This window comes from Carassius gibelio, chromosome B3 (assembly GCF_023724105.1).
Source record: "Carassius gibelio isolate Cgi1373 ecotype wild population from Czech Republic chromosome B3, carGib1.2-hapl.c, whole genome shotgun sequence".
Classification (NCBI taxonomy): Eukaryota; Metazoa; Chordata; class Actinopteri; order Cypriniformes; family Cyprinidae; genus Carassius; species Carassius gibelio.
The window spans coordinates 2,415,988-2,430,993 of record NC_068398.1 but is presented as its reverse complement, the minus strand read 5'-3'; the positions used below and the strand labels follow the sequence as shown (position 1 = coordinate 2,430,993).

Sequence of the window (15,006 nt, the reverse complement as noted above, 5' to 3'; positions counted from 1 at the left end):
GACCGCATTTATATTCAGCTCTTCAGATGAAAACACATCGTTCACTGCATTTTGTACTGTTTTTTTTATTTTGAAATCTCCATAAAACTGCACAGATGTCAGTGAAGAAGCACCGGAGAACACATGCAATATCAAACACGTGACGCACAATAACTCAACCTCCCGCTCTCTCTCTCTCTCTCGTGAAGCCCATACGGAAGTGACTAAAACTATAATTCATTTATTATTTTGGTCTAGTTAATGTTGCCCTTTATGACAACTGTGAGAGGGGTGAATTTATAATTCATGTGTTTAAATTATATTAAGACTTAAAGTTCTGCATAATTAAAGGCGTGGCCACTTGAGTGACAGGTGGATTGCCGCTGCTGACACATCAAGGTGGGCGTGGCTTCAGCAACCAGCTCCCGCCTTTTTGCCCATTTTCAATTGTCCGGGAGAGTCGATGTCAAGATGGTGACGGCCCGCTCTGCCCAATTTGAGCTTGACAAAAGCTCTTCAGGGTTCTACGGGTGACGTCACGGACACTACATCCATGTTTTTATGCTGTCTATGGTTTAGATTTAGAAATGGTATTTTTTAACTGTTGGAGCAGCAGAATATAATTTATGTTAAAAATTAGAAAATGTGTGTCTCCCAAACCTTGTGAAAGTTAACATTTTGTGCTTTTATTTTTGTTTATCATTTTTAATTTAGTAAATTATTTCTGTTTTGGTTTAATGGCAAGCAATCCATTCTTTTTAAATGTAATGCTAATATTTTACCTTTTTTTCCACTTAAAGAGGAATAATATGTTTTATAATTAGGGCTGGGTACATTTTTTTTTTTTTTTTATAAATCTTTTTTTTTTTTTTTATTACTTCAATTCAACATTGATTCACAAAAACAATGAATCGATCTTTTTTCCGGTATTTATTTCAGCAAACGTTTAAAAGAATATCTGATTAATGTGAATCTTATCATTAGTCTCCCTCTTATTTACCTTGTGCATGCGCAAAGAAAAAATAGTCAAAAATATATTGCTATTTAGCAGTCTTAAGACTCAATATATCAATGCTACTACTACTACAAACAACACATATTAATAAATCTTTATTTTTAAATGAATAATCACATTTGTTTTCTTTTTTAATTTGAACAGTAAACCTCTGTTATGCAGCACTTAGTTTGCCAAAAAATAAAAGGGTTTATCATTTGATTAGGATAAAAATAAATTATTTTATGACTTCATCTGATTACCAGAAAAATTAAGAAAATTGTATATGCCCCTATTATTGTTAAAAAAATGACCCTATACAAAAAAAGATAATGTTTAAAATACAGCCCTGTGGCTCTTCATTTCTTTTTATAAATTCACCTTTTGTAAAATGATGTTTACTGCTCAATAGCATTTGTATTAAACTATATTCACTGAATGTAATAAAAAAATAAATAACTCAAGAGTCTAATCGACTTGGGATATTGAATATGTTCAGCTCATATTCTCCACAATAAGTGTAACGGTGATGTGGAGAGACACAGAGGAGACATTGTTGAGCAAAGTCGTTTTTGTTTCACTATCGTACAAACAGTATTGTCGTCGCTTCATAATGTTGCGGTTGAAACACTGACGATGCATTTCATACTTTTCTGGACCTTGACACTGTTATTTACTTGGCAGTCAATGGGACAGTCACAGGCCTCCCAGTTTTCATCTAAAATGGTGGAGTATCCCTTTAAGACAGGATTATATCTCACCTGGGGTCAGAAGTCACTGGAGCATCACTGAGGTCAGAACGAAGACCTCTGCGTCTGTCACTCTTCAGAGACACACAGCTGTGATCAGCAGATGAAGATCTCTCACTGCTCTCGCTGTTCTCCATAATGAGAAACTGATTAAGATCTGCAGATGGAAACCATGAAGTGACTGCAGTGAAGAAGATCTTCAAGAGCATCATCAGTATCTGAGTTCACCGATGCTCTTATGTCTTAATGAACATATTTCACTTCAGCAGCAGAAGAAAAGCATGAATCTGTTCAGAGCTCGGTGTGTTTCTGAACATAACTTGTGTTTCACAGAAACATAACTGAAGAGAGAGAGAGAGAGAGAGAGAGAGAGAGAGAGACTGAGAGAGACAGAGAGAGAGAGAGAGAGAGAGAGAGAGAGAGAGAAAGAGAAACTGTGTGATATTTAAAATCGGACAGAGTTAAAATCAGCACATTTATGCAAATATTATTGTAATTCTTTTATGTTATCTTTTCCCCTTCTAAAAGTAAAAAAAAAAAAAAAAAACCTCTACAGTTTTTATATCTGTTTAACTCTTTTATCTCCTCTGGTTGCCTACATTTCTGATTGCATCCGTAAATGAATCTCATCTGAGAGCAGAATCTCTCTCATTATAATCCTGAAGATGAACCAGTGCAGTTCATCCACTTCTACAAGCGACACAAATCACTAAATGTGTTATAAATTTAAAGACCGGATTAAACACTTCAATAATTTGACCTTCTATCAGAAGCCGAGAAAGGATCTTACCTTAATGTGATGTTTATAACAACTTTTGCGTCTTCAAAACGTCCGCATGTTCCTTTCGAGTTTACTTTCGGTTTCGAATCAGAGAAGTGAAGAATGCGCATGAGCAGAAAACATCCTCTTCTTCTGTTATTTGCGGCAGAACAGACGCTTTAAAGACGCATTGCTGCCCTCCTCAGTCCATCTGAAGAACTCCGCTTAGTGGCTGATATCCTCAGAAGAAGTGCAGCTCCGGGTAAGAGTTAATAACAGTTTTTGCTGTTTCATAGCTCTTAGTGCTTGGAATCGATGTTAAAGTGAGTGATGGGTTCTATGATGGGAGGCAGTGATGTGAAGGTGCTTTATGATCAGTGTTGGGCTATAATGCATTACTTAGTAATGAGACCCGATGCAAGTGCAACAAAATGTGGTAAAGCACTGCAATCCATGATTTTTACCACCCCAACCACATAACAATCACAATAACTCATGAGCATTAGTTGTGGTAATATTCTTTTTAATTGTTTAACCCTTTTGAGCTCTAGGATGGACTGAAAAATGGCATCACCACAGTCCCCTGGGGACTTTGTATCATGGCAAAACATACACATAATGAAACGCAAAAGTAAGTAAATACAATACCAGGGAAAGATTTCGATATGTAAGTTTTTTTATGTTTTTAAAGACGTCTCTTCTGCTCCCCAAGCCTGCATTTATTTGATCCTAAGAACAACAAAAACAGTAATATTGTGATTTATGTTTGCTATTTAAATTAACTGCATTCTATTTTAATATATTTTTTAAATATAATGTATTCCTGTGATGCAAAGCTGAGTTTTCGGCATCATAACTCCAGTCTTCAGTGTCACATGATCCTTCAGAAATCATAATAATACAGTGGGGATCGAAAGTTTGGGCACCCCTTGCAGAATCTCTGAAAATGCGAGTAATTTTCAGAAAATAAGAGAGATCATACTAAATGCATGTTATATTTTACTTAGTACTGTCCTGAGTAAGATATTGTACATAAAAGATATTAACATTTAGTCCACAAGACAAAAAAAATGCTGAAATTATTAAAATGACCCCAATCAAAAGTTTGAACACGATGAAGATGGCCAAATTTGTCTTATTTTGTTGGAATATATATATATATATATATATATATATATATATATATATATATATATATATATATATATATATATATATATATATATATTCATTTAGTTCTGCCCTTCGTAAGCAACAGAAGATACTTGTATGTTTCCCGGTACACAAATTAAGTAGAATTTACCCTGATCTTCAAATTCCAAAAGTTTTCACCCCCCAGCTCTTCATGCATCTTGTTTCCTTCTGGAGCATCAGTGAATGTTTGAATCTTTTTAAATAGTTGTGTTTGAGTCCCTCAAATGTCCTCAGTGTGATAAGGTGTATCTCAAAATCATACATTCACTGCTGGAAAGGGTTTAAATATGCAAAGATGCTGGAAAACTGAAGAATCTGCAGGAGCTTAAAGATGTTTCTGAAGAACGCTGCTCAGTTTAACTGTTCAGAACAAACAAGGGACTCATGCACAACCATCACAAAACAGAAAGACAGTCGAGGATCATCAGGTGACAGAACACAGTATTAAGAACCAAGGGTTCCCAAACTTTTGAGTAGGGTTATTTTAATAATTTCAACAATTGTTTTGTCCTATGGACTAAATGTTAATATCTTTTATGTACAATATCTTACTCAGGACAGTACTAAATAAAATATAACATGCATTTAGTATGATCTCTCTTATTTTTTGAACATTACTCATATTTTCACAGATTCTGCAAGAGGTGCCCAAACTTTCGAGCCCCACTGTATACTGATAAACATTTATTATTAGTAGTATTATCGGTAACACTTTAGAATAAGGTTCCATTAGTTAATGTTAGTTAATGTATTAATTAACATGAACAAACAATGAATAATACATTTATTACTGTATTTATTCATCTTCGTTAATGTTAGTTAATGAAAATGCAGTTATTCATTGTTAGTTCATGGTAATTCACAGTGCATTAACTAATGTTAACAAGCACAATTTTTGATTTAAATAATGCATTAGTAAATGTTGAAATTAACATGAACTAAGACTTATAAATGCTGTAGAAGGATTGTTCTTGCTTAGTTCATGTTAACGAATTAGTTAACTAACATTAACTAATGGAACCTTATTCTAAAGTGTTACCGTATTATCAATATTTAAGCAGAATCTTGGTAGCTTTTCTACTTCGAAGGATGTTCCAGCTTTGGCGTGCTTTCCTTTTCCTTTTAATTTGTATATATACTGTTGGTAAATCTGATCAATATTCATCATAAGTACTTGGTACAAGTATCTTTTGCTACAGAATATCATTCTGTTTATGGTTATGAATGCCATCGCTCTCTTTCACAGACGCTGATGAGCAGCAACATTCTGATCACCGTTCACCGATCACCGCCAATCAAACGGCTCTCCTCAGGCTCCGCCCACACGGAAACACTGCCGATCATCCATCAACAACAAAATCCTGGAACTGCGTGACCTCGTGATGTGTGTGATGTGTGATCAAGGTGTGCGCTGCACTGCATGCTGGGACATGTGAAGCTTAGGTGACTCTCTGAAGGTCTGTTTGAGGTGATTGACAGATGCACAAGTCTGGCTTTCTGTGTAAATCCATCGACTACATCATATATCTGCAGCAGGTGAACCATATGCTCCGGCAGGAGAACCTGACGCTCAAGACGGCCAATTATAAGAACAGTGAGTCACATAACAATGATATTTCAGATCATTGTTGTGGTGTATAGATTTTTATTTTCTCTTTCAAAATTCATTTTTCTTTCAACTTCATTTTCCAAAAGCAGTTCATCGTCATTAAAGATGAGTTGGTCAAACTCCATGAAATCACTGTATAGTGCGTTTGTGTGTATGCACCATAACAAACCACATTTTGTTTTACTTTTCAAACCAGTCCTGTGGAACAACGTAGAGAAGCTGTAATTTGATGATTAATTGTCTGCCTTTCTGAAAATCCTGAGAATCTCATCAAGCACCATAAGGTGAGCATCTGAAATCGATCAAAAACCAAGTTACTCTCCAAACCTAAATAAACAACTTATATAAAGGAAGTTAATTCACTTCAACCAACACAGAAATAAAATGAATGACTGTAAGTCACTTATTTTATTTTAAATTTTAATTGTCTATTTCAAAATCTTATTTTTTGTATACATTTGAATAGTAACTATCATATAGTGTCTTATTATTCTAACTTAATGTATTGATCAGATTTAAGAATTCAACGTAAATGGAGACATGTACATTTAATCAGTTTAGGAAAATATTTTCCTTTATAAAGTTAAAAAGTGTAACAGCAATCAATTTTATTATATCAAAAATATGCTGATTAATATAATACCTGATAGAGCACCAATGAGACTGTTTCAGATGTGATGGCCTGTTGGTCAGGACTGTTTCCTTGTGTATGGTATGTTCTCTGTTGCAGGGGGCGTGGCTATCATTTGTCAGCGAGATTGGGGACACCTGGGCCCAGGTGTTTCACGCCTTTATAAACCTGCCACTCTCTTTGTGAGAGAGAGCCCTTCTCTCCCGTGCACTGGTTGTTTTGTTCATGCAACACGCAACAGTATACGATCCATTCATTCAAACATGCACCTCATTCTACTGACTTTACTGATTCTCACACGTCACTGTTGTATTATGTTATGTTAGTTGTTGTATTGGTGTTTTTGTTCAGTTAATAAATTTCATTTTTGTGGGTTAAAACTGCGTCCTTTTAGTTTTGTCATGGCTTTAGAGCCAGGTCATGACAAGTGGGGGCTCGTCCGGGGGTTTTGATCCGTTATATCGCTTAATTGTTATTTTATTAAGTTATGGAGTAGGTGTTGTGTTGTTTTTGGTTTTGTTTTGCGAGGTCGGGTCAGAATATTGTGTATAGTGTGTCGTCATACTGTACGTCAGCTGATGTTGAGGATTCATTATTGCTTCGATCAGGTGTTGGAATCCTGAGGCGGCAAAGTGGCTTTGTTTGAAGCGGACGCAGTTGAAACTTTGTGTGCGGTGAGTTTGGTTTTTTTTTTTTTCTCTCTCTCTCTCTCTCTCTCTCTCTCTCTCTCCTTCTCTCTCTCTTTTTTTTCGACTTTGGTGCGCAACAATTCAGGTAAATAAGTGTATGACTGTGTTACTGAGTATTCATGGGCTGCAATCGGTGTCCCTGTTAGGTGTAGTGGCGTTGCTCTTTTGGATTTTTTTTTTTTTTTTTGGGCTGGGTTTTGTAGTGTTGTGGTGAAGGCGGTTAGAGCAATTGTCTCGGGCGCACATCCGTGGTCTGGGGCGAGTCGCCAGGTTCTGGTTGCTTGTCCTGTCCATCGGGCGTTGGTGCTTAAATGCCCACCGCCGGTAACTGCATGAAGAGAAAGGTTTTAGTTTAGGTAGGTAGCTTTTGGGGGCTGAGTTAGTTAGGGGGACATCCTTTGCTTTTAGATCTTGGCCATTGTGTGTTTTGAGTCATATACTTGCTGAGCTGTTTTTGCGCATTTTGATAATGTCGATTGTGGAGGAATTTATTGCTTGTCCGTCGGAAAAGGCGTTTGAGCAATGTACAAAAGAGCAGTTGCTGCAGTTAGCAGACTACTATCAAGTTGAGGTTAGTAGTAGTTCTAAAAAAGAAAAAATAAAAGGCAGTGTAAAGAGTAAATTGGTTGAACAGAAAATTTTGGTGGAAGAAAAATTTACTGATTCGTCTTTTGCGCCTGTATCAATGGAGGGATTGAGTTTTGCAGAGAGGAAAGAACTTTTTATGTTGCAAATAGAATATGATAAATATAAAGTGAACGCCACAATCGAGAAAGATTTGGCTGTGGAAAAGTTGCGTCAGCAAACTGAGCAAACGCGCTTGGATTTGGAACATCAACTCGAGGTGATTCGCGAGGGTAAAAGTACATCTCGACCTGGAGTGCATTTGGAGTTAGCTTCAGATCCTCAGCAGCTTAGTTCTGATTTTGATGTGTTGGGAAATTTGCGACTGGTGCCGAAGTTTTCGGAGAGTGATCCAGATTCTTTTTTTCTGCTATTTGAAAGGGTTGCAGATGCACGTAACTGGCCGGCAGCAGCTCGTGCTTTGATGCTTCAATGCGTGTTAACTGGTAAAGCTCAAGAGGCCTATTCAGCAGTAACTGCGGCAGATAGTCAAGATTACGCAAGGGTGAAAGCTGCCGTGTTGAAGGCTTATGAACGCGTTCCAGAATATTACAGACAAAGATTTAGATCTTGGAAAAAAGGTCCGAAGCAGAGCCATCTAGAATTTGTGCGGGATTTAACCACTTGCTTTTCACGATGGTGTGCGTCTGCTGAGGTCACTGATTTTGAGAGTTTATGGGAACTCGTTATATTGGAACAGTTTAAAGACTCAGTTCCCGAACGTGTTGCCATATATATCAGTGAGCAAAAGGCAAAAACTGTGGCAGAAGCAGCTGCGCTGGCTGATGATTTTGTGTTGATACATAAACATGCATTTGTTGAACACAGGGTTCCAACGAATTATATAGGGACTGGGATGAGTACAATGCTTGATGTTTCGTCTAGTACAAATAGAGTTTTTCAGTCCGACGGGGGTGGCGCTTCACGTGAAGCGGATAAACGTTGCAACTATTGTCATAAACGCGGTCATTGGGAGGCTGACTGCTACATGCTTAAGGCTCATAAGACAAAATTTGTTCCAGGTTCTCAGGTAAAAGGCGCGGGCTTGGCTGTGCCTGGAAACCTGACAACCGGAGATTCGGGTTACCCTGTAGACAGCTCGTGTTCAGCTGCTATGAAGTCTTATTTGCCGTTTGTGAGAAGGGGTTATGTGAATCTGGTTGGCAGTGAGGTAAAAGTGCCGGTGAATATTTTGAGGGACACGGGAGCATTTGATTCATTTATTCAGGCAGGCGTGTTACCTTTATCCAAAGAGTCTGAAATTGGCAGTTTTATTCCAGTTCGTGGAATGGGCTTGAATGTTTTGTCTGTACCATTACATAGAGTGGTTATTGATTGCGATTTGTTTCAGGGCGAAGCTGCGCTTGCTGTGCGCCCAGCGCTGCCAATTGAGGGAGTCTCTTTGATTCTCGGTAACAAATTATCGGGTACTCGGGTTTGGCCTGATGTTATTCCGCCCATCATTGCCGAGTTGGCGCCGCAGTTGAGGCAAGATCCTGATGAATGCCAACGGGATGTTCCTGAGGCATTTGCAGCCTGCGCTGTAACCCGCGCTAGGGCGCGTGCCAACACTGAGCATGAATCTGTTTTTCACACTGGTAAAGGTTTAAAAAAGTTGTCATTGCCTTTGGCCGATTTCCCTGTATCTCTGTCCCATAGTGAGTTGGTGGCGGAGCAGCAATTAGATTCTTCACTGACAGGATTGTATGATCAGGTCAGGCCGGACGGGGAGGTCGAGGACAGCGCCTGTGGATATTTTCTGCAGAATTCTCTGTTGGTGAGAAAATGGACTTCGCACAGGGGTAATGTGGTTGGGGACCCTATCTTCCAGCTTGTTCTACCAGCTAAGCTTAGGCAGTCAGTGTTAAAAATTGCACACAATGAGTCGGGACACTCTGGTGTAAAGAAGACATATGATCGTTTGTTGAGACATTTTTTTTGGCCTTGTTTAAAAAGAGATGTTTCCTTATATATTAAAACGTGTCATACGTGTCAGCTGACAGCCAAGCCTAATCAAGTTTTGAAATCTGCCCCACTGTATCCCATTCCTGCTGTTAGTCAGCCATTCGAGCATTTGATTATCGACTGTGTTGGCCCTTTACCGCGATCAAAGTCTGGCGCTGTCTATTTATTAACGGTGATGTGTCAGAGCACCCGCTATCCAGTCGCATATCCGTTGCGCACTATTTCAGCCAGGTCAGTAGTTCGTGCTCTTTCTCAGTTTATTTCAATTTTTGGTATTCCAAAAATAGTTCAATCTGACCGAGGGTCAAATTTCTGTTCTCATGTGTTTGCGCAAGTTTTAAAACAACTTCGAGTTCAACACAATCAAGCCTCGGCCTATTATGCACAGAGTCAGGGGGCGTTGGAACGCTTTCATCAGTCATTGAAATCACTTCTCCGTTCATACTGCACTGAGTTGGGTAGGGATTGGGAAGAAGGGTTACCATGGTTAATGTTGTCGGCCAGAGAGGTAACGCAAGAAAGCCTTGGGTTTAGCCCAAATAAACTTGTATTTTCCCACACTGTTCGTGGTCCATTGGCTGCACTGGCCGACCATTGGAGGGAGACAGAGCCTCCTAAGAATTTAATTGACTTTGTGAATGGTTTTCGCCATCGTCTGTATACTGCAGGAAATCTGGCTAAAGAGAAGTTGACTTCAACACAGGTGAAAATGAAGTCCTGGTATGATAGGAATACAGAGCGGAGAGTTTTTAATCCAGGTGACCAGGTGCTTGCTTTGTTCCCTATTATCCAGTCGCCATTCCAAGCCAAATTTGCAGGACCTTATATGGTGGTGAAACAAGTGACGGAGCAAAATTATGTGATTGCTACACCGGATCGCAGGAAGAGCACACAGCTTTGTCATGTGAATTTGTTAAAACCCTATTATTCCCGCATGCCCCAGCCGTCACTGTGTTGCGCCCCATCAAGTGTGGAAGGTTCTAGGTCAGAGGGTGTGTCTGGGATCACGTTGAGAGATTAATTAGGTGGTCCCTGTTCCTGCAATCGTATTGCCTGGATGTCCGTTACATTAAGGGGACTGACAACGTGGTGGCAGACGCGTTGTCTAGAGCTCCACAGGTTTAATCTACGGGCTTAAGGTTCCCCTCCTGTTTTTTTTCCCCAAATTCTCAATTTGCTTCCTAGGTGCACGGATTGCTGAGCTAAGGAAGTGGTAAAGGGGGTGGTGAACTGTGGAACCGGACTGATTATGGTCAAGTAAGAGGTTTGTTGTTTTTATGTAGCTTTGTTTAATAATCACGTTCATATAGTTTTTTTTTTTTACTTTCTTTATCGAATTATGAATTGTGTTACTAGTCATATGTTGATGACGGGATTCCCTTTGGGACCCCGTTCTTATGGGGGGGGGTGTGATGGCCTGTTGGTCAGGACTGTTTCCTTGTGTATGGTATGTTCTCTGTTGCAGGGGGCGTGGCTATCATTTGTCAGCGAGATTGGGGACACCTGGGCCCAGGTGTTTCACGCCTTTATAAACCTGCCACTCTCTTTGTGAGAGAGAGCCCTTCTCTCCCGTGCACTGGTTGTTTTGTTCATGCAACACGCAACAGTATACGATCCATTCATTCAAACATGCACCTCATTCTACTGACTTTACTGATTCTCACACGTCACTGTTGTATTATGTTATGTTAGTTGTTGTATTGGTGTTTTTGTTCAGTTAATAAATTTCATTTTTGTGGGTTAAAACTGCGTCCTTTTAGTTTTGTCATGGCTTTAGAGCCAGGTCATGACACAGAATAAATTACATTTGTGCCAAAAAAAAAAAAAAAAGTTTCCCCCCCCCGAACAAATAACTTTTTTACTCCGACCAGTGAATGATTGATTTACTTGTCTGAAGGACAAGCTCATTTAAAAGCTTAATGTTAAGCACTGATATATATATATATATATATATATATATATATATATATATATATATATATATATATATATATATATATATGGGTAGTTGACAAATGGCCAAGAAAAAGTACTTTTTTTGGAAAACATAAGTTTCAGAAATAGTATTGGTCACTAATTTTGTCAATGACTTCACATATTTTTTTCACTCAGCAGTACTGTAAATGTGTCCCATGGTGTGACATTTAAAAAGTACTAAGAAATTATATTAAATATCATAAAAAAAATACTTGAGACAGAATTGTTCACATTATTAAAACATTATTTTCTTAAAGTGATATTTATTTTACATGAAAGTACTAATTAGAATCATTTTCACCATGAATAGATGAAGTTGATAAACTTTTCCCTACAAATGTCAATAAAACTTTTTCGCCAACCTTACAAAACTGTTTGAAATTGTACCTAAGAGGAGATATTATTGTAACTCCCCTAATGCCAAACTTGACTCTTTTTTTTTAAGATATCATAAAATAAGTATGTTTCTGTAGTTTTACGTTTGTCACACCATAGGACAAAATGTCACACCAAAGGACAAAGATAGTCATTGAAGTGAAGTGAAAGTGACATTCAGCCAAGTATGGTGACCCATACTCAGAATTCGTGCTCTGCATTTAACCCATCCAATTGGTGGTCGTCGGTTCGTACCTGCAGATCGCCATCTCCCACTGCTCTCTCTTTTGGAAAAATTTCAGTAAGTATTTGAAACTATAAGATATACCTTTGTAGTCATAACTTAAAGTGATTTTTCAACAGTTTTTATTATAATCACAGGCTTTCGGAAATCTAATCTGTATTCTTGACTAGCAGTGTTGGTAGCTTTTTTTTTTTCAGGCTCAATACTTCATACATACTTACCAAGGGGAAAATTAAACATTGTAACACAGCTGAAGTGCCTCCAAAGAGGATTCGTTCCCTAACACGTATTTTACATGTCTCAACTCTAAGTATGGTAATTTTACAACACTCAACACATGCAGGTGGGGAGGGCAAGCAAGAAGCTATCATATTTACACAGTATATGAGATATGAGACTCTGTGAAGACGTCAGTTCACCATACCACATGAGGGATATTTGTGAACAGTTTCCTTGAAATTAGAGGACTTGTCTTTGGATACAATTGGCTATCACCAATACTGCTATAAAAGCTTTACAGGGAAAATACACTCACCTAAAGAATTATTAGGAACACCATACTAACACTGTGTTTGACCCCCTTTCATGTTCAGAACTGCCTTAATTATACGTGGCATTGATTCAACAAGGTGCTGAAAGCATTCTTTAGAGATGTTGGCCCATATTGATAGGATAGTGTGACGGTGGGTGAAAGGACAGTCTGGAAGCAAATGCAAGTATGGATTTAATGAGAAGATATAAATGGGTACAAAAACAAACACTGATGTTGAGACAGCGACACTCCGAGGGGATGGTGAAGAGAAGGTGAGTAATCCGGATGATGACGGCGTGTGGCAGCAGGAGAGGATGGCACAGGAGCTGCGGGGAATAGAGCCGAAGGTAAGTGTCCGTGGCTGAGTGAACGTGCGGAGAGTGGATGAGGTTCTAGGGAAAACACAGACATCCAAACGCAAACAACACTGAGAGCCAGACGAACAGGGTAACCACATCGAACATTAAACAATGATCTCACAAACACAAGACGTGAGACAAGCCATGGATGAGTAATGAGTGGCAGCTGTTGCTGATACAATTAACGGAGACGCCCACAACTAATCAGTGCAGACGCGGAACACACAGAACTCACCACAAAGTGTAAACACCCCGAGATCACAGTTTACTAACCATGACAGATAGCATCTTGCATTTGATGGAGATTTGTGGGATGCCCATCCAGGGCACGAAGCTCCCGTTCCACCACATACCAAAGATTGGGTTGAGATCTGGTGACTGTGGGGGCCATTTTAGTACAGTGAACTCATTGTCATGTTCAAGAAATCAATTTGAAATGATTCGAGCATTGTGACATGGTGCATTATCCTGCTGGAAGTAACCATCAGAGGATGGTACATGGTGGTCATTAAGGGATGGACATGGTCAGAAACAATGCTCAGGTAGGTCGTGGCATTTAAACGATGCCCAATTGGCACTAAGGGGCCTAAAGTGTGCCAAGAAAACATCCCCCACACAATTACACCACAACCAGCAGCCTGCACAGTGGTTACAAGGCATGATGCATCCATGTTCTCATTCTGTTTAAGCCAAATTCTGACTCTACCATCTGAATGTCTCAACAGAAATCGAGACTCATGAGACCAGGAAACATTTTTCCAGTCTTCAACTGTCCAATTTTGGTGAGCTCATGCAAATTGTAGCCTCTTTTTCTTATTTGTAGTGGAGATGAGTGGTGGGGTCTTCTGCTGTTGTAGCCCATCCGCCTCAAGGTTGTGCGTGTTGTGGCTTCACAAATTGGCTGTTCCAAGTTTGTATGCACAACCAACTGCTTTATCTACAGTAATGCTGAGCTGTATATGAGGTTCGACTTAATACACTCATGTTGTTGCACCTTGGAGAATGTGAGTTCATGAGAGATGTCTTTGTCTCCCTGTAACCGTCTTGCCAATTTCTCACTGCGGTATTCAGGATTAGACAAAACCTTGATTTTCCAATGTCTTCATGTACAAGTTGCAGATGGATCTTAGCTGGACAACCTCTTTGCATTCAATCACATTCCTAAGAATGTAATCCTTTACCACACAATATGACTTGTGAAGTGCTGCTATCTTCTGGGCCTGCAGGCTGTCAGTGTTGTCTGCTGCCTTTTCTACTCTCTCCCTTCCACGCTCATGGGTTTGGTACTCTGTGTTGAGGTTGTTTCTGCATGATGGATGATACTTAGCTTCCATTGCAAAAAGGTCCTTGCCCTGCACCTTGCGATAAAGAGCCTCTTTCTTTAATTAATGTGCCCTAGGTTCAATAACTTTCCAGCCTGGTTCCTTGTGTTTCCAACTCTGAAACTTTGTAAGCTCTTCAGTCTTGCTCTTGAACTTGAGTTTGCTTTGTCACAGAAAATGCACTGATTGGGAAACAAGAAGGAACACCTTCTTGTAGCTCCTTCAGATTGAACTGACCGTGATTTGACATAGCGCAGAGAGTCCCTTTTCAATGATAATGATTCACCAGATATAGAAGCCTTTGACACTTGTAAGCGATTTATTTTCCCTGTAAAGCTTTTATAGCAATATTGGTGATAGCCACTTGTATCCAAAGACAAGTCCTCTAATTTCAATGGAATCTGTTCACAAATATCCCTCATGTGGTATGGTGAACTGACGTCTTCACAGAGTCTCATATCTCATATCCCCCACCCAACTAAGCTAACAACACTGCTAGTCAAGAATACAGATTCGATTTCCGAAAGCTTGTGATTATATTAAAAACTGTTGAAAAATCACTTTATGTTATGACTACAAAAGGTATATCTTAATTATAGTTTCAAATAATTACTGAAATTTTTCCAAAAGAGAGAGCAGTGGGAGATGGCGATCTGCAGGTACGAACCGACGACCACCAACTGCCAACTTCAAAGCCCCAAAATTAAAACAGTCAACTTCTTGGATTTTTCTGTAGTTTTTTATTTATTTTATTATTATTTTTTATTTTACATTTATTTTTAAGTTAATTTGTTTGTTTTGTTAACTTCAAAAGTAAAACTATTTTATATATCTTCAGGTTCAGGATAGGTGAAGTAAAAGGTTCAAATAAACCCTATTTCAGGCTGATAAGTATAATAAAAACGCTGTCAAATGAACTTTTTTTGTTCTTTTTGACCACAGATGGTCAAGATGTTATAAAACATGACAAATAACAATTTCTGGGGTCAGAATTGTATTGAAA

The 15,006-nt window shown here is 38.9% G+C and overlaps 1 protein-coding gene across 8 annotated transcripts in view; it reads right to left on the bottom strand.

Annotated features, from left to right (window-relative positions):
- The window catches only part of LOC127952144 (NACHT, LRR and PYD domains-containing protein 12), a 91,100-nt gene extending 88,509 nt beyond the window's left edge, over positions 1-2,591 (bottom strand). For 6 of the 8 annotated variants that reach the window (XM_052550466.1, XM_052550470.1, XM_052550462.1 and 3 more), the window contains exons 1-2: positions 2,513-2,591; positions 1,735-1,879 (exon numbers count right to left, since the gene is read on the bottom strand). In XM_052550466.1, the coding sequence (XP_052406426.1) occupies positions 1,735-1,859 (125 nt within the window). In that variant the 5' untranslated portion in view covers positions 1,860-1,879; positions 2,513-2,591. The remainder of the gene's footprint in view (positions 1-1,734; positions 1,880-2,512) is intronic. The other 2 variants (XM_052550464.1, XM_052550469.1) reach the window with 1 other exon arrangement.
- Between the last annotated feature and the right edge of the window lie 12,415 nt (positions 2,592-15,006).